Source organism: Lacerta agilis, chromosome 4, assembly GCF_009819535.1.
Source record: "Lacerta agilis isolate rLacAgi1 chromosome 4, rLacAgi1.pri, whole genome shotgun sequence".
NCBI classification, from domain to species: Eukaryota; Metazoa; Chordata; class Lepidosauria; order Squamata; family Lacertidae; genus Lacerta; species Lacerta agilis.
The window spans coordinates 62,100,782-62,128,030 of NC_046315.1; the positions used below are offsets into that span (position 1 = coordinate 62,100,782).

Sequence of the window (27,249 nt, forward strand, 5' to 3'; positions counted from 1 at the left end):
TAAAGCATATTTAGTTGGGATAAATGCCTGTTTTGAACCAGCCTGGTGCAGTGGCTGTGGGGCTGGGCTAGGACAATAATTCCTTGCTCAAATGCCTACTCAGTCATGAAATTTACTGTGTCACCTCCGGCCTCATAGGCTTGTTAAATAAACTGATAACTGTGTTGGGTGAAGGTGCTCCCTGTGTTTAGGATTTCAGCCTTGCAGCTCTGCTCTATTCATATTTACTCAGGAACAAGAGTATATGGGACTTGCTTCTAGGTAAATGGGCACAGGTTTGCAGCTTCAGCCTTCTGTTTATAAACTACATTCCAGCACGTCACATGCACGTTGCCTACCTTATCGTCCCAATAGTGGATTTATGGTCCGTGGGGTGATGTGCACAGCTCTTCGTACTACCCCTGTTCCTTCACCTAATTAAACAAGATTTTGTCAAAATGAGATGGTGTTAACCCTGTTTCTGCCTTTGTACTGTACTCCCCTCACCTCCCCAAACAATTTGGGATCTATCCCTGCTGTGGGCCAGACAGAAAAGGGTGGTGATCATGATGCCTCTGAACTGAGTGCTTCCCACCTCCACCCCCCAAAAAAAACCTACAATTGGATTAATCAGGAAAAAGCGTTGTAGAATGGCCTTACTGCTTCCCCTGTCCTCAGCATCTTCCAAAAATCCAAAGAGGTTGCAACTATCCTACTTTTCCCTCTCCTCTCTAATATTGTCCCACAGCAGCTGCCCAGGTAAACCCTTCCTTCAGCAATTAAGGGGAGGAGTTAGCATCATAGCCATCTGGAGTTGAAAGTGGATGGGCCCTTTCAACTCCACAAGTGCTCTGCGTTGCAGAGTTAGAAGAAACATTATTATAGGCCCTCTGCCTCTGTCAGGTTGGGACCCACATTTAGGAGGTTGCCTGCACATTATGCTTCATAACTTTCTGTCTAGAAGAGCAAAAGACTTACTTAAAAAAAAAAAAGCTCAGTGCCTTTTGGCTCTGCTGGCATGGGCCCTGGTACAATTTCTCCAATTTCACCATTATAAATGTGGCCTTGTTAGGACCCCAGGGATTCCCATTGCCTGGTCACAGCTGTGACTTCACAGATAGGCTAAAAAAAACAAAAAACCCTGACAGGGAGGAGCAGTCGGGCTGACTTGTTTAACAGAAATGACTTAGAAGGGTACCTGTACATTATACTTCATAACTTTCTTTCTATATAGGCTAGAGACTTTTTTTTAATGAAAGCTCAGAGTCTGCCACCCCTCTTCAGGGCCACCAATGAAGGTCTTCACAGGTACTGTACCCTTTTGGAAACCTCTGCCCTAATGGATTTACGTCCATTTACTTTAATCAGGGAGTAGGAGAAATGAAGAGTAGAAACAAAGCAACAAACTAAAATACTAGGATTCAACTATGGCAGTTCATTATTTTCATGTTTCAAATGTATCCTCACAGCTAACAATGTGTACTAATAATTTGTGGGGGTCCTCCGTAACACAGGGGGCTAATTGTACGTAAACTGCATATGCTGAATGCTTCTGGAACCACATGAGACAGACTAAGAGGTGAGAGTGGGGGTAAGGGAGATAAAAACAAATGTCAAGTTACACAATTTTGGCTGTAATCCCATACCTGACTAAAATGTCTTTGAGGCTGAAGTAAAAATTGTTCGGAATCACAAAACTGAAGTTATTGAGCTGTATGTGGTGTGGAAATAGGCTTTGAAAGAAGATAATTTTTATTTAAAATATATGGAGTTCAATATCCACACAATGGATATTACCAGTGCTTTTTGAAAAGAAAAGAAAAGAAAAGAAATAAAGGTGTGGTACTCACCATGAAGTTGTTACAGTAAGTGCCACACTTTTAACATGGGAGGGTTGACAGTAGCCTACTGCATACCCTTAAATACCCCCCCCCAAAAAAAGAAACACTGGATATTACCTGCACATAATATTTCTTTGTCTGTATATTAAAACGTGATAATGATTACAATGATGATGATAATATAGAATTTATTGTAATAAAAATTCACAAAAGTTTATCTCACAAGACAAACTTGTAGTTGTGTTATGTAACAACAGACCAAGACGAAGTGCTATGCTTGTTCACCAGAGTTAGTATGGATACAACAAACAACTACTGATGTTGCATCTGTTGACCTTTTCAATCAACTGCTAAAATTTATATAACACCGTGATTGCCTTGATTGATAGACCAGAATTTTGTGTCCTGCAGCAGGAACATTTGAGAGATTAGATGGATGAAGAGGACAGGTATTTCCTGTTTATCTCCCAGCATTTGGTACTCAGTGACGCAGTGCCTGTAAACACAGAGATTCCTTTCCACTACTGTAGTTAATATCTATTGATACACATCTTCTCTGTGAGTCTGACAAGTCCTCTATATATGTAGCATAGGCAGAATAAAACCACAAGAACTCATATGCTGCTTGTTTACCTTATAACAGTAAGTCCACATTCCTTTAACTTCTCTACTATCCACAGACCTAAGACTTGCATATCTTCAAAGCTTCAAGATCTCCAGAGAGTATGGGGTCTTTAAATAGAAAGGATGAAGATGAGGATGATAAATGTTACTGATTAGCAGTCTACCTGCAATTGTTTGCTGTGTTCTGTTTTATACACTTTTGCTGAAGTATTACATTTTGGATTCACCCCATTGCCTACACTCTAAGCATTAGAAAATATTGTATTATCCATCCAGCCTTCATGGCCTCATGAGGAGCAAGCTCTATGTGCTGTTCCAGTGGCATTCTGCCAAAAACAATGTTCTCAGCTTGGAGGTCACCTCAGAAACAACTGTACCCTGTAAGTAAATAAATTTTCCAATGTGCAGCTAGACCTGGTTCTTTGGACTTCTGGTAACTTCAAGGTTACCAAAGGATGTGTTTCTTTTTGCCCATTTCCCTTCTTAGTAATTTAATAAATGTATTTGTTTTGTTACATCTCTGTGCAAGTGGGGAAACATTTACCAAGACAAATAAATTGGGGGCCCAAGTTTCTTAGATTGAGGCTTAAAACAGTAGACAAAACACAAAAATGGTAATCACTGAACATTTGGACTCGGTCCTTAGTGCAACAGAACAGTTATACTAGCAAACAGCTATTTTGAAATATCACTGAAAATGCCCCTGCATAACTGGCCTCTAACTTTGTGGTCACCAAACCATATTTGAGTAGCTTGAGGACAATCTTGCGTGAAAACCAAAAGGAAGTGTTGCATGTCTTTCTTGCTCTCTGCCTTAAATAGTTTGGGAACTTGCGCTACTCTTTAGGTCCTACCAACAGCAAAATCTGTTTGTTTGTTTTTAAATAAAAACAATCCAAAATTCCACATTGAGAAAGTGAGAGCAAAATATGTCCTGGCGGTGAGTTTGCTAACTCTTTCCTGCTTGACACTTGAGCCCCGATTTTAGCCATGAGGGAATGAAGTTACAGGATGAATCCGACTCTATATTTAGGAAGAACAACTGTAAGCTATGACAGGAATTCTCTTTTACACTTGGCTTCTAAACTCAGCACTGCTCCAGCTCTAGAAGTGCTCTTGGTAGTTAGTACACAGGCACAAAGGGCTTCATCAATTCCAGCCACCGCTAAAGGATTCCAAGGAAGATCTCAGCTGATCGAAGAAGGTGCATCACTCAGCATCGAAAGGAGGTGTTTGCATCTACTCTCCTGACAGGTTAGAGTGTTTCTTATATAAATAACCAGGTACATAATAAAAGCTAATATGGGGAGGGGGTGCTGTTTGAAAAAGTGAAAGGTTGACTTGGGAAAACACTTTCATATATTGCTAGGAGATGAATGAATGAACTGCCTTTTCTGTAAAGTTTAATCTCTGTAAACCAGATAAGTACGCTTACACAGGCTGCTATTACAAGTGCTTTATACGCCATTGGAAATTTAAGACAGTAAGAATGTTGATGGCACTTAGAATTATCTTAAGAATATCCCCTGTGTATATACCAACACGGCCCCTATGGAAATGTGCTCCATACAGTTAGAAAAAATGCACATTTTCCTCCACCATTTCTTTATTGTTGTCTGCTTGAAATATTTTAATTTACCCAATGTTTGTTGATGCTGTTGCAAGTACCAGCAAAGTAACAACAGCAACGTTATAACAGTTATAAGATCACTGTATGAGATCAAGGATTTGATAAAAATTGCCATAAGGCAAGTAGTTACAATGAACTTGATGGGGTGCAACTGCATGGCGAGCAGTAAAGTTTCAGCATGGACTTTTCTTCTGCTTTCAGTACATGCTGGGCTCCCAGCAGTGTAATTTTTATCTAGGTCTTCAACACAGCAGAGCTTTCTGTTTATAACACTTGTGCCAGTTTCATGCATACAGCAGGGAGTCAAAGGATGACATTCCTAGTTCCTCTTCAAATGGATCTAGGGTAGTGTTATGAAAGACGTAAATTATGGAAGTGCCTCAGGTAGATCAGCTCCTTTAAAGCAAACCGAAGAACTTGGTCGGTGCAAACAGCTGCGTGTCCTTTGGCACCCTCTCTCGGGACTTATTTTTAGATCAGGCAGAGAAGATCACCACTTCTTTGAGTTTTATTCCTTCCTATCCCATCCGCCTGTTCAGGAATCATAGGGACATTCGCACAATGAAGTCAAGTGCTAAATAGTTCCAAAAAGAAACAACTGTGGCATTGCCTTCAACATGTGGTAGACTGATGCCATAAAAGGTAAGCCGTGAACTAAATGTTTGAATGCCTGAAAGATTTAGTAGTATCCAGGTTTTCAGCTAAAAATTGTATTTAAATATTGGATGTTTTAACACCAGTTAGCCGAATACTTAGGAAAGCATTGAGGAGCATAATTAGTTGAGTTTGATCACTCCCATTTTGTTGCATGAAAGTTAGGATAGGGGTAGAGGAGGAAGACTGGAGGCATTGCTCCTTGGTACACAGCTGCCCTCAGGCTCTATGTCACAAGGACTTGCAGGAAGAGAGTAATGCTTGCTGCTACTGTAGCCATACTGGGCCATGTTTCTTCCAGAGAGCTTTTTCTTTCCTGATATTTCTGTATGGATGCTAGTGCAGGAGACAGTGCCCACCCCTCTTCCCCTTGGTGGATACCCTGGTGAAATATTGCATATCTGGCTGGGTTCCAGAAGTCCTGGTGCAACGTGAAGAATATCCGTGCAACATGACAGCACTATCAGCTTGTAGGGTTGAGCTTTTTAATTTTTTTTAGGAGGACTTCCAAATTGTTGAGGTTTTTTAAAACAAACCCTAGAGTTGTTGAACTTGTGACAGCATTGGCTCCTGTACACGTGTAGTCAAATATAAAGTTGCTGCAGCCTACCGTTATATTTTGATTCCTGAATGTCTGATAGCCAGCAGTTGTACCAAAGGGGAAGGGGGAAGAGAGAACGTAGCCCAAGAAGGTTGTCTATTTTTACTCTTCAGCATTCTCTTGTCCTGATTTCTCTGGCAATAATGAGGTCAGCAGAAACGGGCAGGGAAGAAAGATTGTCTCTGCCAGAAGTTCTCCACAACTCCATGAGGCACCTCTATAGGGGCTTTGCTCTGCCTTCACATTGTTTTTGTTACTTGATTTTCATCCCAAAGTTAATATTCCATTTAAGAGCTTTACAAGCTTAAAGAACTGTTCCTGGGAAGCCATATGCAGGCAGTGCCACGTTTAGACAGAGAAGACAAACTGGAAAGAGAGTGTGGACCACATGGAATGTTACGGCTGCTGCAGTTTTAAATAGTCATTCATCTTTCCTCTCTCAACAACCCATATTAACGGGCCTTCAAGTAGTTTGTTTATCAGCTTCAGGCTGCAGTTGCCTTTTACTGTTGAGAAGATGCATTACCTTCGGTTTAAAGTTAAAGGAATTTATAATGGCTTTGCAAGTTTTATATGGGGCAAATTAATTTTTTATCACCAAAAGCCAGGTTTTCAATATAAGCAATTCCTGATTGTGTAACTTGAAGCAAACATATTAATAAGTAGCTCTTTCATGAATATGTGTTGTTTGATGGAAAAGCTAACTTCTCATTTACTATTGTGTTGGGAAAGCGATCTTGCTCTTTCTGCCTATGAAAAATTAACAAGGGAAGCTCAGGTGTTCTCACTCCTTTGCAGCATTCTATGGTTGTATCTAAGTAACTCTGAAACTAAGCCCGAAAGACAATCTGGACTGATGAATGAATACCTATCAAGAAGAAACATGGGCAAAATTGTAGTTAATCAAGCCATTGTTGCTTGTAAAAAAGTTTTGTTTTTAATCATACTTATTTTGCTTTCAGGGATAAATCTCTTCCTTTAAAATGTCAAAACAGCCAGCTTCGAATGTTAGAAGCATTCAGGTAAGAGATAACATTTTATGTTACTAGTAGTAAATAAGAAGTATTTTGATTGAAAACAAAACATCCGTTTGTTTGGCACTTCAGCGCTAACTAGGAATTATTTAAAACTTGCTTGTCATGCAAGTAAATGCATTTTGATCCCGACTTTTCCATGGTTTTACATATTCCATTATCAGCTTAATTATCTTAACTAGTTTTCCTATGTGCTGTGTCAAGCACACACACACACACACACACACACACACACAACCTATAGCATTTTCCATGAAGCATGATGAAGAAGCTGGAGGGTGTTTTTTTGTACATCATCTAAAAGCATTTGACTGCACAAACATCACATATATGCCTATGTTTGTGTGTTGCTTACTTCTAATTGTCCAGCAAAATTCACTTTCCATTACTGGGACCTTTTAAGCTAAGCCAAGATTATTTTAAAAAAAGAAAGAAAAGAATCTGACAAGTATAAAAAGCTGAAGTCCTATGCATACTTACAAGTAAACATGTTTAGAATTGCAAAGCACTGAATGCTGTATGGAAAAATAAGTTAACCAACCAATCCACATAAACAGGCAAACCTGAAGTATTAGAACTTGTGCCAGTTTAGATTCAATGGCATCAGTTTAGATTCACGGACATTTGTTTTCACCATCCGTCTCCCAATACTAATATTTATGGCATATATATATATATATATATAGAGAGAGAGAGAGAGAGAGAGAGAGAGGGAGGGAGGGAGAGTGTGTCTCTTGGACAACCAGATGCTCAGTATGCCTTCATTTGCTTACACTGGGTTGCACCTGGAGTATCCATTATGTTCCTAATAGGACTACGTCCAAACACAGGAAGGGCCCGAGGTCCAGCAGAGGCTCTCACCGGAGGAAGGAAAGGAAGGTGACATTTGCCAATTGCCTCTTTCCCTTGCAGACTTGCCCCACTTCCCACACTGCATCGAAGCCAATGTTCTCAAGCTGAACAACCCTTTTAAGTGCTCACAGTTGTAGTCAATGAGATGTACTCAATATATTAATGTGCTCACTAGTGCTATCATGAATACAAAGGTGTGGGTAAATACCTTGTATTGTTTTATCAAATAATATTAATTTCTAGGGTTTGCAGAACTGCTATGGCTCGATCTGGATGATCGTATCTTGGCTCATTTAACCAAGATATGCACAAGCCTTTCATCGGCACACATAGCCTTATCCCTCCTCAGTCATTTAACCTGAAAGTCTCCAGTTAACTACAGTTTCTTGTTTGATTCTGGATTGTTCCAAACTGCACAACTATAGTTTTCCAGTTCAGACGGATTAATGGAAGACCAGTGTTTGATGGCTACATGTCACCGGGGGGGGGGGGGAATCAGCTGCATATAAAGCCCAGATATAACCATCCAAATTAGGCCAATGGTTGGGTTCAGGATAGTTGTAATGCAAAATCATGGTTTCTACTTACTATAGTTAAGAGCACATATCATAGTTTGAAGTTCCAGCCCTACAATTGGCAATCCATAGCAGAATGTCTGCATTTGTTTCTTAGGACTGTGAGGGAATTCCACAGATCCATGCTCAAAATCTCTTTTTCCTCCCTTGTCTGGTTGACTTAAAAAAAAAAAAAATTAATTGTTTTTTAAACAAATACAATATCCATTAAACACTTATCCAGCAATACAGCTAATGGTGTTTGTTTTATCCATTTTCTCTGACTTTTATAATCCTATTTTTCACAACTGTACGTATTAGCTGTACAAGGTTTGCCCATCCACATGTGGAGTAGTGAAAGATTTTTCTGTTCACAACCATCTGAATTACAGCATGAAATTACTATAGCTGCAGCTTTTTATTGGTTCTGAAGACAGGAAATATTTGTTTCCTGGTAGTAAATAGATTTATATAGTATTAATTTTCTATCAAAATTAGTTTTTTATGGTGGCTAGGCAAACAAAAAAGGTATACATTGTGAAGATTTAAATGGACAGGATTTAAATTGCCTCTCCCTTGAAATCAAGCAGGAAAATGTCTACCAATCTCTGGGGAAAATAACTTTTATTTATAGATTGCAGTGCACGAACATCAGTCAATGAAACAAAGGGAGCCTTTTCATTTTAATACACAAAGTCGAAAGCAATTATGTAGTAGAGCGTTACATTTATTTTAGCATTTTCAAATGGTTTCATCTGCACTGCATTCTATAAGCATAGGGAATCTACATTTTGATTAATGACAAGGCATTGTTATGTAGTTTTAAATAAGCTCTAATAAACAATTCACTTAAATGCATTGAAACAAACGGTTTAAGTCCATTAAGCATGGAGTTTAACTCAGCATTGTGAACTTATTGTAGTTTACAGCCTCCTTATTTCCTATTAAAGGGAATTATCCACCAAGGATTCCCAATTAACCTTCTAGAGAAATGTGAGTTTATTTTACTACAGTTACACATAGCAAAAATATTTTCTTTTAAGCCATGAGCTTTGAAAGCAAAATTATATATTATACAAAGTGTGTGTGTGTGTCACATATCTCTTTAACTTTACAGCTAAATAGACAGTGCAACCCTATACATGTCTAGCCAGAAGTCCCACTATGTGCCAAGGGTTGCTGACACAGCTAAGGAAGGGGTGCTGTGTCTACATGCCTGCCAGAGTTTGTGTGAGAAGTGGCTACACGCATGACTGGCATCAGTGCTATTTTTCTAGGAAAAAGTGCTGGAACTCACCATGAATGCTGCCCTTGTTCTCTTATAATGCCAATGGCGCCCACCTGAAAGGTGGCAAAACTGACTTCTGGCGAATTCCGGCTGAAAAAATGCCCTGACTGGCATGCACCCATTCCTTCACCACTCCCAGACACTTGGCCAAGAGTGAATGTGGCAAACAAAAAAATAGCACTAAAGTCTTTCATAGGAGCAAGTCCCATTGAACATAAAAGGTCTCACTTCTTTGAAGAGCTATTCGGCCCAAGTCCAGTTTAAATATAAAAAACCATAAGAAGGAAAAGCAGGGGCTCAAAGTTGCTCATCAGCAGTTGGCACCTTGACAGCAGACTGAGCACTTATATGGGTTATCCGGTCATAATCTTCCCTGCTATGGTGATACGTATTGTACAACAGATATATAAATTTGCATCTATACCTATACTGTACAGTAAAACCAGCATAGGCAAATACCATGCAAATTGGTGCCCTCTTCTGTCTGCTTTTGAGTGATGCATTCCATCTTTTTTGGTAACACATAAATGGCCACCCTAAACTGGGTTGCTTCCACATGAAACCTGGGGTTCAGTCCAGCTGCGCATCCACATGAATGAGGCCCAGTTGCAAGCCTTCTATTAGACCTACATAGCCCAGAGGACACTAACTGGAGCTTGCTAACAAAAGTGGACTTGCCCTCAGAAGGCTGCCTGAAAGCAAAGAAATACAAACACATATTTTAATAGATGAGTTGGAAAATAGAGTATAGCAGGATGATGCGTGCTGTTTCACTGCTTGATGTGAAATGGGAATTCTGCCTGCTGCCCCCACCTCTGGCACTTAGTTTTGGTGACATCTTACTGGAAATCAGTGTGATCTCACCCGAAATCTGCGTCAACGCCGGCGGTGGAGGCAGCAGGGCAGGCAGTGGGTTCACGGGGGCACCATCTTGGAGGCTTCTGCTACCCGAAGCAGTGGCCTCACCCTGCCTATGGTTGTGCCAGTCCTGGAATATAGTAATTCATTCTCTTACTGCTATTAGAAGTACCATGTATGGAGACCATTTCAGTGGAATTTACAGCTGTATATTCCAGTTCCTGCTGCCTCAGAGCCTGCTGTATCTGTGGAGACGGGGGCACCTCTGGTTCTGGTGATGTGCCCCCCTCCTCTGGCTCCCCTGAACTGTCAGCTGCCCCTGCAACATCCTCTGATGTCCTCAGCAGGTGCAGCTTGACTCAGCACAGTGGCAACGTGATGAGAAAAAATACCTTCTGAGTTTCTGCATGTCATGCAGCTTGTAAACGCAAAGCCTATGGTGGAGCAATAGCACCCATCTGCCTGAAACCTTAATGGATACTCGGACAGCCACAGCTGAACTTGGATGGATGGCAAACCTACCTTCAGGGAAAATCAGTTCCAGTGGAATTTGCAAAGAACGTTACCAAAAGAATGAAGGGGCAAAAGACACAACAGGGGACAAATGGCAGGCTGACATGCTTATCTCTGGACTGATATGTATAGCAGTTCTCCAGCAAGAGCCCTTGTAAGCCCACCACATCAAGTAGGGAGCAAGGAGGACTGTCTGCTGAGGGCCTGAAGGACCCTGCCCTTGCCTCTTTCCACCTGGCTTGGGACGGGGCCTGACAGCCTTCACAAGGCCTGCAGCTGCTTTTAAATTGTTTTTAATTTTTATCTGTGTTGTTTTAAATGAGACCATCTTGGCTGTGAGCCCTGGAAGACCTGCACCCTGCCTTGCTGGCCCTTTCCCATCTGCCTGGGAGAGTGGAGTGCAGACTGACTCCAGCTACAAAAGCGGAAGCTGTTGAACAGATTATTGAACTGGAGTGTTGTTTACCGGAGAGAGCTGTTGCTGTTATTGATATTATTGTTGTATCTTTAGTTTTAGATCTTATGATATATGTGGAAATTGTTTCCATTTGGTTGTGTACTTTTTGATGTGTTTAATTATTTATTGTTTATGACTTCTGTTATGTTTGTAATTATGTAAATCTTGTCATGTTGTAAGCCGCCTTGAGCATTGTTTTAACTATGGAAATGCGGCATACAAATAAAATGATGATGATGATGATATCCTGATGCTATACTGATATGATCTCTAACTCCCAGGCTAATATCAACATCCCAATGGGAGCCCTTTTACCTGGAGCAGGTCAGCCACCAAAAAGAAAAGAATATACTGAAGCTGATGAGGTAAGAGCAATATATGTCTTCATCTGCTAGCCTAGTTCATTTCTCATTATTTTAAGAAGCCATATAATGATCAGTTGGTATAAATCAGTTTTATTCAAGTACAATTAGTTAATACACACAATGGTTGGTTGTATTTTGGGGTCAGTGTATGGGTGCAACATAAATCCGGTTCTAAACTAATGGTGGATATTGTGTTCCAAAGGCAAGAAACAGAGATCCTGAGCAATCTGGAAACACCACTACAGTTAGATGGGTGTTGCATGACTGCATTTCCCAATGTTTGGCTTCTAAAAGCAACTGCAAGGAGTCCTACTTTGCAACAGGGCTGCAGTGCGTATGGGAGGCATGTTTAACTCCCCCGCCCTTGATGAACCCAATACAAATATCTCCACAACTCCCACCATTCGGATGGATATCTTCCTCTATCCTCTATCATGCTTGCTTTGTGGCTAGTAGCAGCTGCTTGCAGCTCAAGGCTTTTCACCATTCATTGTATTGGGATGGTGTTAGTACTAGTATAGTAGTACATAGTATAATGGGGAGAGGAAGGGAGTAGAAAGAAAGATGTGCTCTTAAAAAAGGGCCTAGATCCTAAGTTTAGATATCAAAAGGAGCTTTATGAATATCCAAAAATGGGTTATGTAATTTGAGTACTTGGAGTATACATGTGGGTTTCAGTGGGCTGAAATGTAGGCAGATATTTGGATATAGATGGAAAATGAGTGAAAGGGCAAGAAGCAAGGAAACTGTGTAGGAGGTGTGAACATTTCAGATGAGAACACAGTCTGTTCATCTACAGATCTGCTAGCATGCAGTAATTTACCACAACCAGACAGCTAATTGACTCTATAAACCTGAAGCCAAATTCAATTTCAGATGCATGGGACTTACTGAAAGAAAATTTGAGATATGCAGCTATGCTTCATGAACTTCTGAAATTAAATAAGTAACTTCTGGACTAGAAACTTCTCAGACTGTGGCACAGCCATCACATAGTCCGTGGCTCTACTTTTCCAGTTGCAAAATGGAGCCATATTTCAGTGAACAATTTTAAGCAGCTGCTTTGGTCTTAACTCACCAATTTGAGATCTACATAGTTAAAAGGGGGACATACATTTTAAAATAAAAATAAATAGCTCACCTACATGTTATAATGCAGAATTATATTGCCCATGCACTTAGTTGTTTCCCTCAATCCAATCCTATGAAAATGTTGTAGTGCAGGAGCAAAATTATTCCTCTTAAATCTGAAAAGATGCATGGAGACAGGTTATTTTAGAACAGATATTGCTATGATTACTGTGATCTATTTGCAGCATTAAAGGTAAAGGGAACCCTGACCGTTAGGTCCAGTTGCAGACGACTCTGGGGTTGCAGCGCTCATTTCACTTTACTGGCCAAGGGAGCTGGCATGCAGCTTCCAGGTCATGTGGCCAGCATGACTAAGCCGCTTCTGGCGAACCAGAGCAGTGCACGGAAACGCCGTTTACCTTCCCACCAGAACAGTACCTATTTATCTACTTGCACTTTGATGTGCTTTCAAACTGCTAGGTTGGCAGGAGCAGGGACCGAGCAACAGGAGCACAACCCGTCGCGGGGATTCGAACCACCGACCTTCTGACTGGCAAACCCTAGGCTCTGTGGTTTAGACCACAGAGCCACCCATGTCCCTATTTGCAGCATTAGCTGTGCTTAATTTTAGGTTCCATAAATGTGCCAGTAGCCCCAACACATATTTATATTTCATATCATTTGAAGAAATAAATAATTATCTGGAGAGGTCCACTTTCAAAATGTTATGCAATTACAGCATATTTAAAATGGTTTAAAAATATTCGCCACTTAATTTGCCTCTGTTCATTCCTATGAGATGCTGTATGGTTGAAGACCCACTAGTAACAATGAAAGGGGCATCTGCACAAAATATTATAAAGCTTGTGATAAATAATCCATCCTATCCCACAACTAAGAGAGGAGGGCCTTGAGTGTTCTTTTTCCAAACTTGTTTGTGGTCCTTTAAAAGTGCAATAAAGAAGCCAAGTTACAGACCCACTTCAGAAGCTTGCCTTCTTGCTTCTCCAGTGGCAGGAGCAGGGGAGAGTGGGTGCCATGCCATGAGATTCTGCCGCCTGAGGCAGCTGCCTCAGTCTGACTCATAGGCAGGCAGTCTCTGGAGGAGAAGCATAACATGCTACATGAACAGGTGCCTAAACACTGAATGACCAGAAGTAATCAGTCAACGCCAGAGATTTAAAGTTCCACAGTGTTTCTATAGCTTCTCAAAAGTGGTGTGGTTACCAGGGTAGGTATCTGGGAGATGTGGCAGAGCTATCCTTAATAGTCTTCAGCAGGCTGACATTAGATCATGTCAGATCTAGCATCTTCTGTGCACTTTAGTAGATCTGTCACATAATGGCTTAGTTCGCATGTAATGCCAAGGCAAATCATGGCTTGGCGCAGATGCAGGGCTTTTTTCAGTTCGCAATTCCAGCACCTCTCAAGTGGGCACTGTTGTCATTATAAAAGAACAAGGGAGGTGTTCATGGTGAGTTCCGGCCCCTCTTTCTTTAGAAAAATAGCACTGTGCAGATGCAAGAACATGTGGGTTACTGGAGAAGAGATCACACCCACTGCACTCCCCCCCCCCAATAATCCTTATGCTGCAGCACTACCCAGGGCTAAAGCTGGGAGGTTTTAAAAATATAATTTGATGGTTTATAGTATGCATGTGTGTAACCATGGTTTAGCTTAGCATGCAGTGGATTTGCCTCAACCAGGGCTCCCAGTTTGTCTCATTCCAAACTTTGAGCTGTAAGCCAAGAACAACCTTGGTTCGCATTGCATGTGAACTGGGTCATTGTGAAAATGGAAACATCCCCCAGTGTATTAGTTTGAGGTAGCTGGGTTTTTTGTCTGCAGAGCCTTCCAACTCCTTCAGAAGAGGAAAAGAAAAAGGTGCTCCCAGGAGCCAAGAAATTACCTGGCCCAGCTGTAAACCTGTCAGAGATCCAGAATGTAAAGAGTGAGCTGAAATTTGTCCCAAGAGCTGAACAGGAATGAAAAGGTACGTCCAGGGGTCCTTTACCTTACCTTTTTTTTTACAATGAAATATAGTGAACTTTGCTCTGGTTAGAATTATCAGTATGGTGAGATGGAGTTGAGAACACTGCATAAAAAGAAATGTCATCTTGTGGTAATTACCCTGAATTGAAATATGCTTAAGAATCAGAGAAATTATTCCAAACTACATTATTGCATTTAACCTGTTTTGGACAGGGATGAGACTGAGTGGCAGGAGCAGGAGTATTCCTTTTGGGGTCAGGTCACTGTCTGTAATGCTTTCCCAAAGTGCCCTCTTAATTCTGACCAAAAAAATATCTCTTGAATAGGCCATTACTCCCATTTTGCACATGAAGGAACCCAAGCCAAGAAATAATGCTACTGATGGCATTTTTATTGCTCTGTAAACCAAAGGCAAATTTTGGAAATCCAATCATAATGCAGTAGCAGGTCACTTCAAAAATATTCAGAAGCTAATTTCTATACGACCTCAATTTGTTCATAAAAATGCACAGGCTATAGTACACTCAATTAGCACTGCAATTATTATTCTATTATTCAGATTATAATACACGCCGAGAGGCAAAATATACGTGGAACAATTATGCTTTTACTTTAAAATTAGAAACAATAGGCTTTGATCAACCAAAAATAAGTTGTTAATTGGTGCAAAAACAGATAATGCCTTGTTTCCATATATTCTGCATGTGAAGTACAGCTTTAAAAAACTCCTCTCAGGAGGAAGAGGAGCACACTTACAGAATAATGGGGCTCTCACATAGAGGCATCTACAATGTGCAGGTTGGGGCTCCACCTTCATGTTGTATAAGAGCACTAGAGACAAAAAAAAACATAAACTACAAATAAATGGCTATTTGCCTAAATAGACAAATACTGATAGCGCTGTCCCTATCCTTCCCCTCTTTTCTGTCTTGTAGAATACAGCTCATGCTCCAGTCCAGGCAAACAGCCATAGCATAAAGCCTGCACCTTTATTGCCCAGAATATCACTGTGGGATAGTACCCAATTTACCCATTCAAAATTGGGTAGCCTGGGTAAAATATTTTAAAAATGTCCCGTCCCGTCCCCCACTTCTCATTTGTAACAGGGGAGGATAAAAACCTTTTGCTTCAGCTCATTGAAACAGCTTGGATTTGCTTGTTACGGTGTCTGCCTTACCTTTTCTTACTTTGGTAAATGGCCCCTTCTTTGTGTTTGTGGGAGGGGAGTTATTGGTTTGTCTTTTTTTTTCTTGTTTTATTATGTCTTTTGTGTTCTCATCTTGCATTTTTATGCTGTGAACCGCCCTGTGATCTTCAGATGAAGGGCGGTATGCAGATTTAATAAATAACACTAATAAACACAGCTGAGGTTCCCACCACAGTTGCTTCTCACATGGAGGGGTTCATTTAAGGTGCCTTGTAGATGGCAAGCCAGAACTTAGATTCCCAGCTCCTGTAAGGTTACCACAGGATCATGCACCATGGATGTGAGGCCCCTATTGCTACAATTAAAGGATCAATCTTTTCTTGGCTTTGTTTTTTGGGGAAACTTGAAGGGGAGGAAAGCACAATGTACAGGAAACTTCAAGGAGAACATAATTGGAGACTGCTGGCTGAGAATATTATACAGAACAGCTAATTCTCTGTACATGGGCATTGTGCGATCTGTTTGAACCAGAAAAAAATGTGCTCAGGGTATTATGGCAACAGGCACTACCAAGAAAAGGTAATAATAAATAATGCAAATAATTAACCTTACAAATTGCACACACTTTCCAGCACAGAGAGTCTTCCAAATACCTCCATGAAAGACAAGGGCTAATTGTTTCTAAGGACGTGGAGCACACCTCTTCCCCTATTAATGCCTTAGTTAGGTTTGATAGAGCTGCATAAATTGTAGCCAATTAAGCTGACAAAGTGATCTCGAATATCACGGCTCCAACCCGGTAATCAAGCTAATTTATTTCTCACACACTTTGTCTTCCATCACTCCCTTTTGTAATTTTTCCTCATGTCACTTGATAGGAGGCTACCTAATTATGTGTTCACAGTCCTGGGCTCAAGAGCAGGCTAAGTTATTACTTCAGTATAGTGCTTTTTAAATCTTTATACTTTGAGTATCTTTTCACTTCGGCTTTTTCTGCTGGAGCGATTGCTTTTCATACAGTGTGTGTGTGTGTGTGTGTGTGTGTGTGTGTGTGTGTGTGTGTGTGCGTGTGCAAGGCCTTATTTTTTTATCCCAGAGTTAGATCTGCTGATCTATATATCATGTGTTGTCCAACCATTTACGCACTAGAACATTCACATTTTTACAGCAGTGTGTTCAACATCATGGTTATTATTATCGTCACAGTTTATATCCCGCCTTTCACCCTAAGGTACCAGGGTAGGTTACAACTAGTAAAGCACAACATTAATATTAAAAGCAGAGCTTTTTTCAGCTGGAACTCAGTTCCGGCACCTCTCAGGTGGGCACCATTCTAAGAGAATGAGTGTAAGTTCCGGCATCTCTTTTTCTAGAAAAATAGCACAGATATTGCACCATTTTTTAAAAAAACAGGTTTAAATGACTTATTTAGCACTGCAAAGTCAATTGGACTTATTCCAGTAAATCAGGGGCAGGCAACTTCCATCCTGCAGACCAGTCTTAGAATGTCAGGGGGTGGGATCAGCTGATGGGTGGAGAAGAATGGTTTGGCCATGCTGGGTGCTGCTTTGTTAGAAAGCAGGACTGAACCCTGGTGAGTAGAGAGTTTAATCCTGCTTGGTACTGCTTCAGCAGCACCTTCCCCTGCAAGGAATGCTCTGGAGAAGCAGACCCCTGCAAGGAGCAGGATTAAAGCATCTGCTCACCAGCTAGTGAGCGGAGAGTTCATCCAGCTGAATGCTGCTTCGCCAGAGCATTGCCTACAGAAAAACAAACAAACCCAAAATAGAGCTGTTAAGGCGTATCCCTTAGCAGTATTAAAATCAGAATGCCAGTGCAGGTTAATTCAGCTACTTACACACCACCAAGACATTTAATCCCCATAGCAACCCTGTGAGGTAGGTTAGGCTGAGAGGCAGTGACTGGCCCAAGGTCACCCTTCAAAGTGGGGATTTGAACCTTGTTCTCATATATTCTGGTCCAGCACTGTAGCCGCTAGGTAAAAAGGTAAAGAACCCCTGGACAGGTAAATCCAGTCAAAGGCGACTATGGGGTTGCGGCGCTCATCTCACTTCAGGCTGAGGGAGCTGGTGTTTGTCCACAGACAGCTTTCTGGGTCATGTGGCCAGCATGACTAAACTGCTTCTGGTGCAATGGAACACTGTGATGGAAGCCAGTACACATGGAAACGCCGTTTACCTTCCTGCCACGGTGGTACCCATTTATCTTCTTGCACTGGTGTGCTTTCGAACTGATAGGTTGGCAGGAGCTGGGACAGAGCAATGGGAGCTCACCCCATCATGGGGATTCGAACTGCCAACCTTCTGATCAGCAAGCCCAAGAGGCTCAGTGGTTTAGACCACAGTGCCACCCGCATCCACCACACTGGCACCAGTATGCCTTTGCCAGTTGCCATTGTCAGAGATTGATGGCTAAATCTGAAGTTAACAATTCAGGGCCTGGAAAGAGTTGAACCCCTAATTGCTTTTGTGTGGGGTGGGGAGAGAATGTTACCCTTTCTTGGGCTTTGAAAAGGCCTGTTTATTCCCCCAGTAATATGTAAAAGCAGGCCTGCAGCTTTGAGTTGTGTTTGTTCTTTATGCCATTTGCTGCCTAGGAGGAAACTTCGTTCCAAATTGCTATTATGCCATGCTTGGCCATACGAAACTGTTCATATAGCACAAACAATAATAATGTAAGTGCACTTAGGAATAAAAGCTCTTGCTTCTTCTTCAGACAAACAGAAAACAGAGCAGGGAGAGAGTGGCTTGCCTACATCTGCACTTTGTAATAGCTACAACCCTGGCTCCAAAAGTGCTCAGTGAGAATGAGCTTTCTCCCCCGCCCCCCAAAAACAAAAGGCTGGAAACAGCAACCCCAACAGCAATGGAGCTCCTGTTTGTCAGGGGAAAGGAATATATAGGAACTGACATGATTTCAGCCCCCATGGGCAAGCAGGTCATTCCTTCAGAATCAAAGGAAATGCTACCCACATGGATGCAAGAATAAACAATGGAATGAGTGGCTTGGATTCTGAGAACCAGGAGTGGAAGCTTGTGGAAGGGGACTTCCTTGTAGTCCCTTCTTTCCACTGCAACCCTGAGAAACCTCTTCAGAGGGTTGGGTGCCCATGTAGTGTGGGGTTGCAGTGGGGTTGATAGAGCAAAGGAACAGACTTGGTAACAGGCAGATTCTTATGTTCTTCTGAAGACTGCACACATATTAATTCATGCTAGTACTGCATCTCTAATAGCTGGAGAAACTGTCCTGATCCATTTCATGGGTCAAAATCACAAGCTCAGCTGAGTCATATTTGCTGAGAGCCTTGCATGGACACGTATCCAAATCAGACACCTAGTCCCAGAAATGGTATCCTTTCATACTGTGTAACAGCTGGTGCACACACATTTAGACCCTTTTATATTCATTGAAAGCACACCTGCAGTGTGAATTCCTCATGGAATTGCCTCTCTTCCAAAGAATTTGAGCTTGAACTAGTGGCTAGGATACACTGGAAGCATCGTTGTGGTTTCTTTCCTTGACCCAGGGTGCTTCCACGCTGTCTGATTGTCAGATGGGATTGAGTCACATACTGGCAAATTCAGGTTGCACAGTTATAGTTGGTTTTGAGGTCTTGCACAACCAACCTACTTCCCCCAGGGAACATGCAGTTGAATGTGTGGAATAACATAATATCCCTGCAAACAGATCAGAATAAATTCTCATTTAAATAGCCAACTTCATCTAATTTCCCTGCAAACAAATCTGGACTAATGATCAGTAAACCTACACTGGAAATGTTTCTTTACACACAGTTGAATTCAGCAGCAGAAGCTGCTCTGATCTGCAGGACTTTGTTGGTTCCTCAAGGAGGCACTCAAGATCTAATTATTAAATATAGTATAAAAGCTTCCTTGCGGTTGGTTTTACCGAGCTATGCATGACCAGAACCTTTAGATGTCACTTTTGTTTGGACCTTTTTATTCAAAGTTTGTCATTTTTAGTTCTATTTAGCCACGGCAGCCTTAATGCATCTCTCTTCTTCTCTGCCTCCTTCTAGGAACCCCATTTGGATAAATTAATCTAGTCATTTTCTCATTTAAGTATCAAAGCTATGGAAACGGTTCAGCTCTGTTCATCATTTGGCTTTCTGGGTTTCCCTGACAACCAGAAACCTATTTCCTTCCTGCCCCCCCCCGCCTTTCCCCTTTTTATTAATAATGTAAATTCACAATATGTTCTTATCTCTTATTCAACAGCAGGAGAGTAACACTGGTTTTCTTGGTATTTCTTGTTCTGAGAATAGTTTGGGATTTGGGGCAGATAGATACAAATACCAAAACAAAAACCATAGTATTTAAGTTAAATAACCCTTCTCGTTGAATAGCACCATTCTGTCAGTTGCTGAAAGCTGAAGGTGCCTCTTCAGAAAGTTGCTCCTTTGCATATGAACTGTGATGGATCAAAGCTCTGCCCTTTGTGTCTAGAGGCCTTATTCAAAATCTCAACTATAAACATAACTGCCTATCCTGATATTAAATTGCAATGGTGTAAAGGAATAGTATCTGTCTATAGCTTACCCTCAGGATTTTTTTAATCATTCTCATGTGAGTGGAATACAATTTTCTCTCATTAAAAAAAATCCACATACTGTAGTTTATAATTACCTGCCAGCAACCCAAGAGCTGTCATGTCCAGTGTTTGTTTGATATTACATATAACATAAGCAGCACTGGGAGACCAGCCAATCAGAGGCTCGCATCATGATATGTACACTTTACTTCATTCTGAAGTGACATCGGTTAGAGTTGACATATTTACCAGCACTTCTCAGAAAGTAATCAGCACTGTGAATGTGAAATCACTGAATTGTTTACCTCTCACTGATGACCTACAAGCCAGCACAATTCTATGTGTGTTTACTCAGAAGGAAGCTCCATCATTCAATGGGGCTTACTCCCAGAAAACTGGGCAGTGTTAGTAGCATTCAAACCATTTCTGAGTTCCTGTTTTCTGGGCTGCTGGAAATGTTAGTTTGATAGAGTGTGTGTGTCAGGATTGAGCTTTCATCAGCTCCTTGAAAGTGTCCCCATTTTTATATAGCCAGTAAGAGCTGGGCTGTACATTATGGTCACCCTTGAAATTATCATCACTGTAATAAATTTTCAGTGCACTCAGCTAAAACATTTAGCATCATTCTCAATATGAAGTGGGGACATGACATAACATAGTGAGTTTACTCACATTTTCCACTGACCACCAATGTTAGTATCAATAGGGAAAATTATCTTCCATTCCAATGGGCTAAAACTGACTCTCTCTCTCTCTCTCTCTCTCTCTCTCTCTCTCTCTCACACACACACACACACACACACACACACACACACACCTTCTCAAAGTGGTCTCTCAGTTTCATCTATTATGGCAACACCTTTACACAGGCAGCATTTGAAGAGCATCTCCAGCTCTACAATTCTATGAATCTATGATAGTTTTAAAGGACTATGCTCCAAGATTTAGGATTAGTTGATGGAAATTAATATGTAGAATCTGTCCAATTACACCATGGCCCGAAACAGTAGCATTTGCATGAACAAAACTATGTCCAGTTAGATCAACAATGTAAATGGAAAAATGGCCTTGAAGTTTTAATTAATGTCACTATCAAAGTAACTGTTGCCAAAGTTTGCAGTAGGTAGATTTCCTTCAGCATGGGGTTGGAATAGATTACTTTGAGGTCTCTTCCCAACCCTCTGATTCCAAGAGAGAATAAGAGCCGAAGATGAAAAAGAGGACTTTCACACCACATTTTGCAATTTATTCTCCCCTCTCTTTCCTCTTTTTTCTTTTTTACTGCAATGTAGGGCAGTTTTGCTGCAAGCAACAGGAGAGGGAAATGCCTTTCCCTTTTTGGCATTGGTCTACATACTTCTGTTACTTAGCAACAGCAGGGACCAAAAAGAAAGCCAAAGGATTCATAATTGCAAGTGCTTGCTGGAGGCTGAGAAAATGGAACAAGCCTGACACTCTTCATGTTGCGTTTCTACCAACTGGAGACCAGAGTGTCCATACTTACACAGCCTCACTAAAAGTTGTCTATAGAATTAGACGTTTAAAAACTACTGATGGCTGTTGATCAATCAGGAAAGACTCAGCCTCATCCTGCCAAATGCTCATTTCTCTATTTCCCCCCTTGTAAGCACTTAACTGTGGCTTTAAAAATACACCTATCAAGTATCGCTGCAGAACTTTTGATTTGCAGCAGTGCCTCTTGTTTTCTCACTCTGAATGCGGTTGCTGACGGTATTAATTTACTCAGGAAGGTGGTCTCACCTGGTGCTGCTGGCTGAAAAGAATTTCACTTTACCTTCCCACAAAGGAAAACATTCATTGCCAGCTAAACAGCAGTGGTTGCAGAGTCGTGCATACTGTAGGTCCTGTTGAAATCAATGTGTCTGTGGAAAGGAATGGTGGTAAGAATGCAAGCTCACATTAGATGGATTCTGAGTGGAGTCCAGGAAGCTCCTTTCTAGGGATAGGGCCTGAAAGAGATACACAGTTTGATGAACTTTTTTCTGCTCTCGTTAATAATGCAAACATTTGTTACCGGTTCTATCTGCAGCCTACAAAGTTTCATGAACTTTTGTGTTTCACCTATATAGGATTGCTTTGTTCATTTCTCTTCTCCAAAAGCTTCATTTGTCTGCTTTAGAGTTCTAAGAACGAAATATTTCTCAGTGTCTAAAGAAAGTCATTCCTTCCACATTTCTTCTGTTAAACCTCCTATCTTTTTTTCCCATTCACTGACATGGTCCAAGTAACAGATTCATTTCGATGTTAATGCCATGCACTCTGCATGCAAGTGCATGCATCTTGCCCATAACCCACAGGGTGAGAATCAGAGGGTTTTTTAACAGTATAATTCAGCAATGCCTCATCACTTTGCCTTTCTCCAAACAGTATAAAGGGCAACAGAACTTTAAAAAAAAATGGGGCATGTATTACTAACTGGGACAGTGGTGAGTAATGTGTCTATAAATGGGTTCAGCCGAGGAGTAAACATCACATGGTCTCTGGCTTAGATTCTTGTTGAGTGGGAAACATTTCATGCCTCTTTGGGCATAAAGCACACAATTGCTTGTTCTCCGCTGGAAATATTTAAAGAACCTTAGCCTAATCCCAGCCATGTAATTGCATGTAAAGGCCGTGAGTGAGGTTGCAAGGACAAAGCGCTTGGAAGTGGCATACTAAGCACTGCTAATACAACTTCCACCATTTGCTTTGCGTGTATGAATCTTAAGTCAGTGTTTAATTACATGATAGACACAGCCAGCCAAGACATCTAGCCTGGAAGTAATCTACCCCTTTGCTTGAGATTCCCAGCATTGATGATTTCATTATACATGGCTTCTCAAATGAGGTGCGGCAGATGGAAGTTTCAAATCTGCATTTTTTTTAAAAAGAGAACATTAAACTCCAATGTATATGCTTTTCTTTTAAGACAAGAAGATTTCAGCAATAACTGAAGAATACTGCCCTGTTATTGTTTTTAAATTGCCACTGACAAATTAATATACTTGAGCTCAGTTGGTTAGAGCATGGTTCGATCCCCATACGGATCGAACAGCTGGATATTCCTGCATTGCAAAGGGTTGGACTAGATGCTCCTCAGGGTCCCTCCCAACTCTACAATTCTGTGATCTCTCTGTTTCAGAAGAGTCATACTTTCTTAAAAGGATATGGCATTGTGTATTTCTGGGGGAACATTGCCAGGACTACATGCTGCCTTGGCTGCATGTGCTAGTTCTCTGCATGGAACTTGCTTGCACAGCCAAACTGACCAGTATTTATCCTGAGCAAGAGTTAAACCCTGCCAACATTGTCCGTGTGCACCAGTTTCTTCCATGGAGCCAGCGCCCACCGTCAACACATAATTGAACCCTCAGCTGATGTCACCTACCCATTGAAGTGATGTCATCTGATTGACAGGTGAAGGTTTTTTTTGAGGACATGGCCTCATGGGCAAATTAGGAACCCTCCAGCAGGCAGTGGAAATGACTCAAATGGAAATGGAAATGACTCAAATATTGCTAGAAGTAAGGCTGCTGCCTTGACATGGGACACTAACAAGACACAAGGCATAGCAACCAAGCAAAGATAATAAATACAGTATAATAAAACACATGCAACATATAAAACATGCATACACGTGTGGCATATATCTCAGGCCATGAGGCTAGATTCACAGACTTTCCTGTATGCTTTTTCTGGTTCAGTTTTGAGGCTCTGGACTGATATAATTACAGCATACCACCCAACAATACTCTGATGCTGTAATGGAAAAATGAGAAAAGCTTTTGTTATGTCAAAGTGTATTTTGGGGCATCAGTTTGCTGGTATGCTGTTATGTATTAATGAAATAATAAAAGGAAGCCCTCAGATATATGGTTATTATGATATATGGTTATTATAGATAATCTAAATGAACCTGAAGTTCTGGATATTTATCAAGATGATACTGTATCAAGACAGCACTATTTGATGCTGTCATTTGTTATTTGTGATAGTGATGGAGATACAAAGCCTCATACCTAGAACTTAACTAGTGTAAATTTAAAAATGGCCCACTTTCTCTTCCAAAGGGAAGAGAATATAGATATTTCTACATTTACTTAGTATAGAAATAAATCAGCATAATGATCTGCCTTCCAGATTAAGATTATTTGACCAATAGACTGCAACCTATTTGCACTTCAATCCTATTGATACTTAACTGAGAGTAATTAGCATTGAACTCAATAGGATGAGTAGATCATGATAGGATTGCACTCTTAAGCCTATTAAACAACACATAATGCTTATTCATAGATGCACCCTGTGGTGTTTATATTTTATATATAGCACACACTACACTCTGCCCTGGCAACTTTTCTCATTAATTGTTATCAAAATAGTTTACTGGCTCTTTGGGGCACATGATGTTCTTAACAGTAAGACTACAGTATTGAGCTAATAGGCACTGTGCACTTAAAACTGAGGACAAGCTTTTGCCGGTTTCAGTGTCATTTCATCCACCCACAGTTGCAAAGCTCACTCTTTAGGAGAGGAACAGCGAAGGAACATTTCCAAATGAAACTGCAGGGAGAATTTGTGTAGGCAGAGTGTAATTACTCAGATTGGAATGCAAGTACACTTGTGTACTCAGAATATCTTGTGCAAAACTTTAGAAGTTTCATATGTTCTTTTGCCTTCCTTATCAACAGCAGCCTTCAGCCATAAGATTTATTTTTCCCCCTGGAGTAGATGTTCTAAGGTGTTTTAATTGGCTTGTTGCTTGTGCATTTGCCATCCTGGGCTCCTTGTGAGAGGAAGGGAAGGATATAAATTGAATATCACAATCATATAAAAAAAGCACGATCAAGGCCAGCCCTACCATTGGGGAGAGTGAGCCAGCTGCCTGAATTGACAGGGACTGGTTGGTGAGGAGTGGCAATAAAATGTTTGGGGACAGTGCTGTGTGTGTCACATGAGCTCATATAGGGCCCCTAAGCTAAACTCTGGTGTGTTGTAGGGCTCTGTCTCTCCACCATTGTTGTAATAAGATCCAACTGTCATGGAATGGGTGAGTGCCATCTTTTCCTTGCCCCCTCAGGTAGCAAACATGGTATCAGCCGTGAAGTTAGTTTTGGTGATCTTGGGCCAGCTTACCTTTGTCAGCTTAACCTACCTCTCAAGATGTTATGAGGATTAATAGGGGTAGGGTGAGAAAACTATGTCCCCCACACCCTCAAACTGCTTGGAGCATAGTTAGGACAAAAATAATAATTGAAGATAGTATGTCTGATCCACCAAAGCTATCTACATTCAGACATCTGGGAATGTGCCAGAAACAGCTCCCAATGCCTGAAAGTTCTGAGCAGACATTTCCAGAACTTCCTTTGCATTTCTCGCTAATTGGGCCAATGAGAACTACAGCCCAATCATAAATAGGCTACTTTAAATTCATATTATGAGTTCTGTAAATTGTGACCCAGTGCATTCTCCAGCCATGTATTATGATCATCTGGGGATTCCACAAGCTGTCCCATGCAATCAGCATAAAAGGAGGCTTATCAAGTCCCTGAAGGATCACCCTATGTGTGAGGTGGATTACATTTAATTTTGTGGATCACAGATTGCACAGAGCTGGAATACAGCAAATTTTCTCCAGCCTTTGAGTTCAGTTGGAACTAAGGATGGTCCCAACAGATATAAAATGTTGTCAAAAGTTAGTGAAAGAGATGCATAAATCAGAAGAAATGTTGGGTTGACAAATAAATTTTCCTTTGGATGGATGGTGCGAGTTGATAATGCATAAGGGAGAGCAGAGATTTTTATAGGACTTGTTAGTATGCGCCCCTGCTTTTGCTGATACACTGGATCATTATATTGTGAGCAATTGGTTATTGAAATGTCCTTTCTCACTTTCTCTTTTCATTTTTAGTATAAACTTGATAAAATATTCATGAAAATCCACTCTGGGTCCAATCCACCTGTGCACAAACAGCAGCTAAAACTGATTTTCTAACAGGTTTCAGATAATATCTGAGAAGAGGGGAAATATCTGAAAGAGGAAGAGTGTGGATAAGCCAGGGACAGGGTAGTTAGAGACCGTATGCCTCTGGGTACGAGTTTATGGACACCACAGGAGACAGATGTTGCACTTTGGTCCTGTTTCTAGTCTTCCCATAGGCATCTGGTTGGCCACTATGAAAACAGGATGCTGGCCCAGATGGGCGACGGGCCTAATCCAGCAAAGCTCTTATTATGGTCTCATGGTCCAGCTCCCCACCCATGTCTCCCTTTGATGCAAAAATTAGAGACAGCTTTAAAAATGAACAGGGCTGGCATGTGAATAAACGTATCTGCCTCCCCCGCTACCCCACCACCCACCATGTCTAGCTAAGTCCACACAATATCACAGCAAACAATCCAATGAAAGCATAAAGCAAAATGACTCAGTGGGGTTTTGGTCTACGAGTCTCATTGGCCCCCATCCAGGGATGGGCAAGCACAATAAATGTGACTAGTAACATATTAAGAAACAAACAAACAAACAAAAACATTATGTGCATTTCTCATCCATATTGAGAAATGGGTGGGTATTGTCTTGTGGGACTGTACCAACATACATCTTTAATAGCATCCTCTTTCAGTACAAGGCTAATCTGTAGATTTTCTTCCCCCACATAGCAGGAGCTTGTGAAGGTTTTATGTGAATCATGATGTTTGTCTCTATGCATAAGAATATATTGCCCTTTAGAATTCCCATGTATTTCCTCCAAAAATGCAAATGAATCTCCTTTGGATTATATTTTGCAGGTCTGCCAAGACGCATATGGAGAAGCTAAATTGATTGTAATGAAGAAAGGTCACTGCAATAGTTTATATATTTATACGATGATTGTGAGCATCCTAAATACAAGAAACGTCATAGGAATATTTGCACATTTATGGACTTTCTTGTTATTAGTTTTGATTACTGTAAAGCATATGGATTATATTAGCCGCACCAAAGCATATGTGTACATATACATGAAGTGAATTTGATCATATAATTAGTGATAAATGTAGTATTATTTTAAAAGAATTGAAATAAAACATTTTTTTCAGAAAACAAGCATTCATTTTCTTCGCTTTTCTGAATATGCTCCAAAGAGCATGGTAATATATATCATAGATATGCCGAGTATATGCATATAAAGGTTAACATTCCATATACAATGTGTGCACTACAGAAAAAGCTCTTT

The 27,249-nt window shown here is 40.9% G+C and overlaps 1 protein-coding gene and 1 long non-coding RNA gene across 5 annotated transcripts; one reads left to right on the forward strand and one right to left on the reverse strand.

Annotated features, from left to right (window-relative positions):
* The first annotated feature begins 3,514 nt into the window (after positions 1–3,514).
* On the forward strand, positions 3,515–27,099 carry SMPX (small muscle protein X-linked). 4 transcript variants are annotated; one of them, XM_033147275.1, is made up of 6 exons: positions 3,515–3,698; positions 4,614–4,716; positions 6,292–6,351; positions 11,167–11,250; positions 14,170–14,314; positions 26,822–27,099. In XM_033147275.1, exons 3-5 carry the CDS (start codon positions 6,313–6,315, stop codon positions 14,308–14,310), a joined length of 264 nt encoding a protein of 87 aa, XP_033003166.1. In that variant the 5' UTR covers positions 3,515–3,698; positions 4,614–4,716; positions 6,292–6,312; the 3' UTR covers positions 14,311–14,314; positions 26,822–27,099. The 4 variants fall into 4 exon arrangements, with proteins under 4 accessions (XP_033003166.1, XP_033003165.1, XP_033003163.1 ...); XM_033147274.1 differs by having other exon boundaries at positions 4,614–4,700; positions 6,290–6,351; XM_033147272.1 differs by lacking the exon at positions 4,614–4,716 and having other exon boundaries at positions 3,515–3,727.
* On the reverse strand, positions 18,906–23,913 carry LOC117045832. The gene is made up of 3 exons (XR_004426481.1): positions 23,668–23,913; positions 21,794–22,002; positions 18,906–19,158 (listed from the first exon to the last, which is right to left on the reverse strand). It is a non-coding gene; the product is annotated as an uncharacterized LOC117045832 (long non-coding RNA).
* Positions 27,100–27,249: the final 150 nt, after the last annotated feature.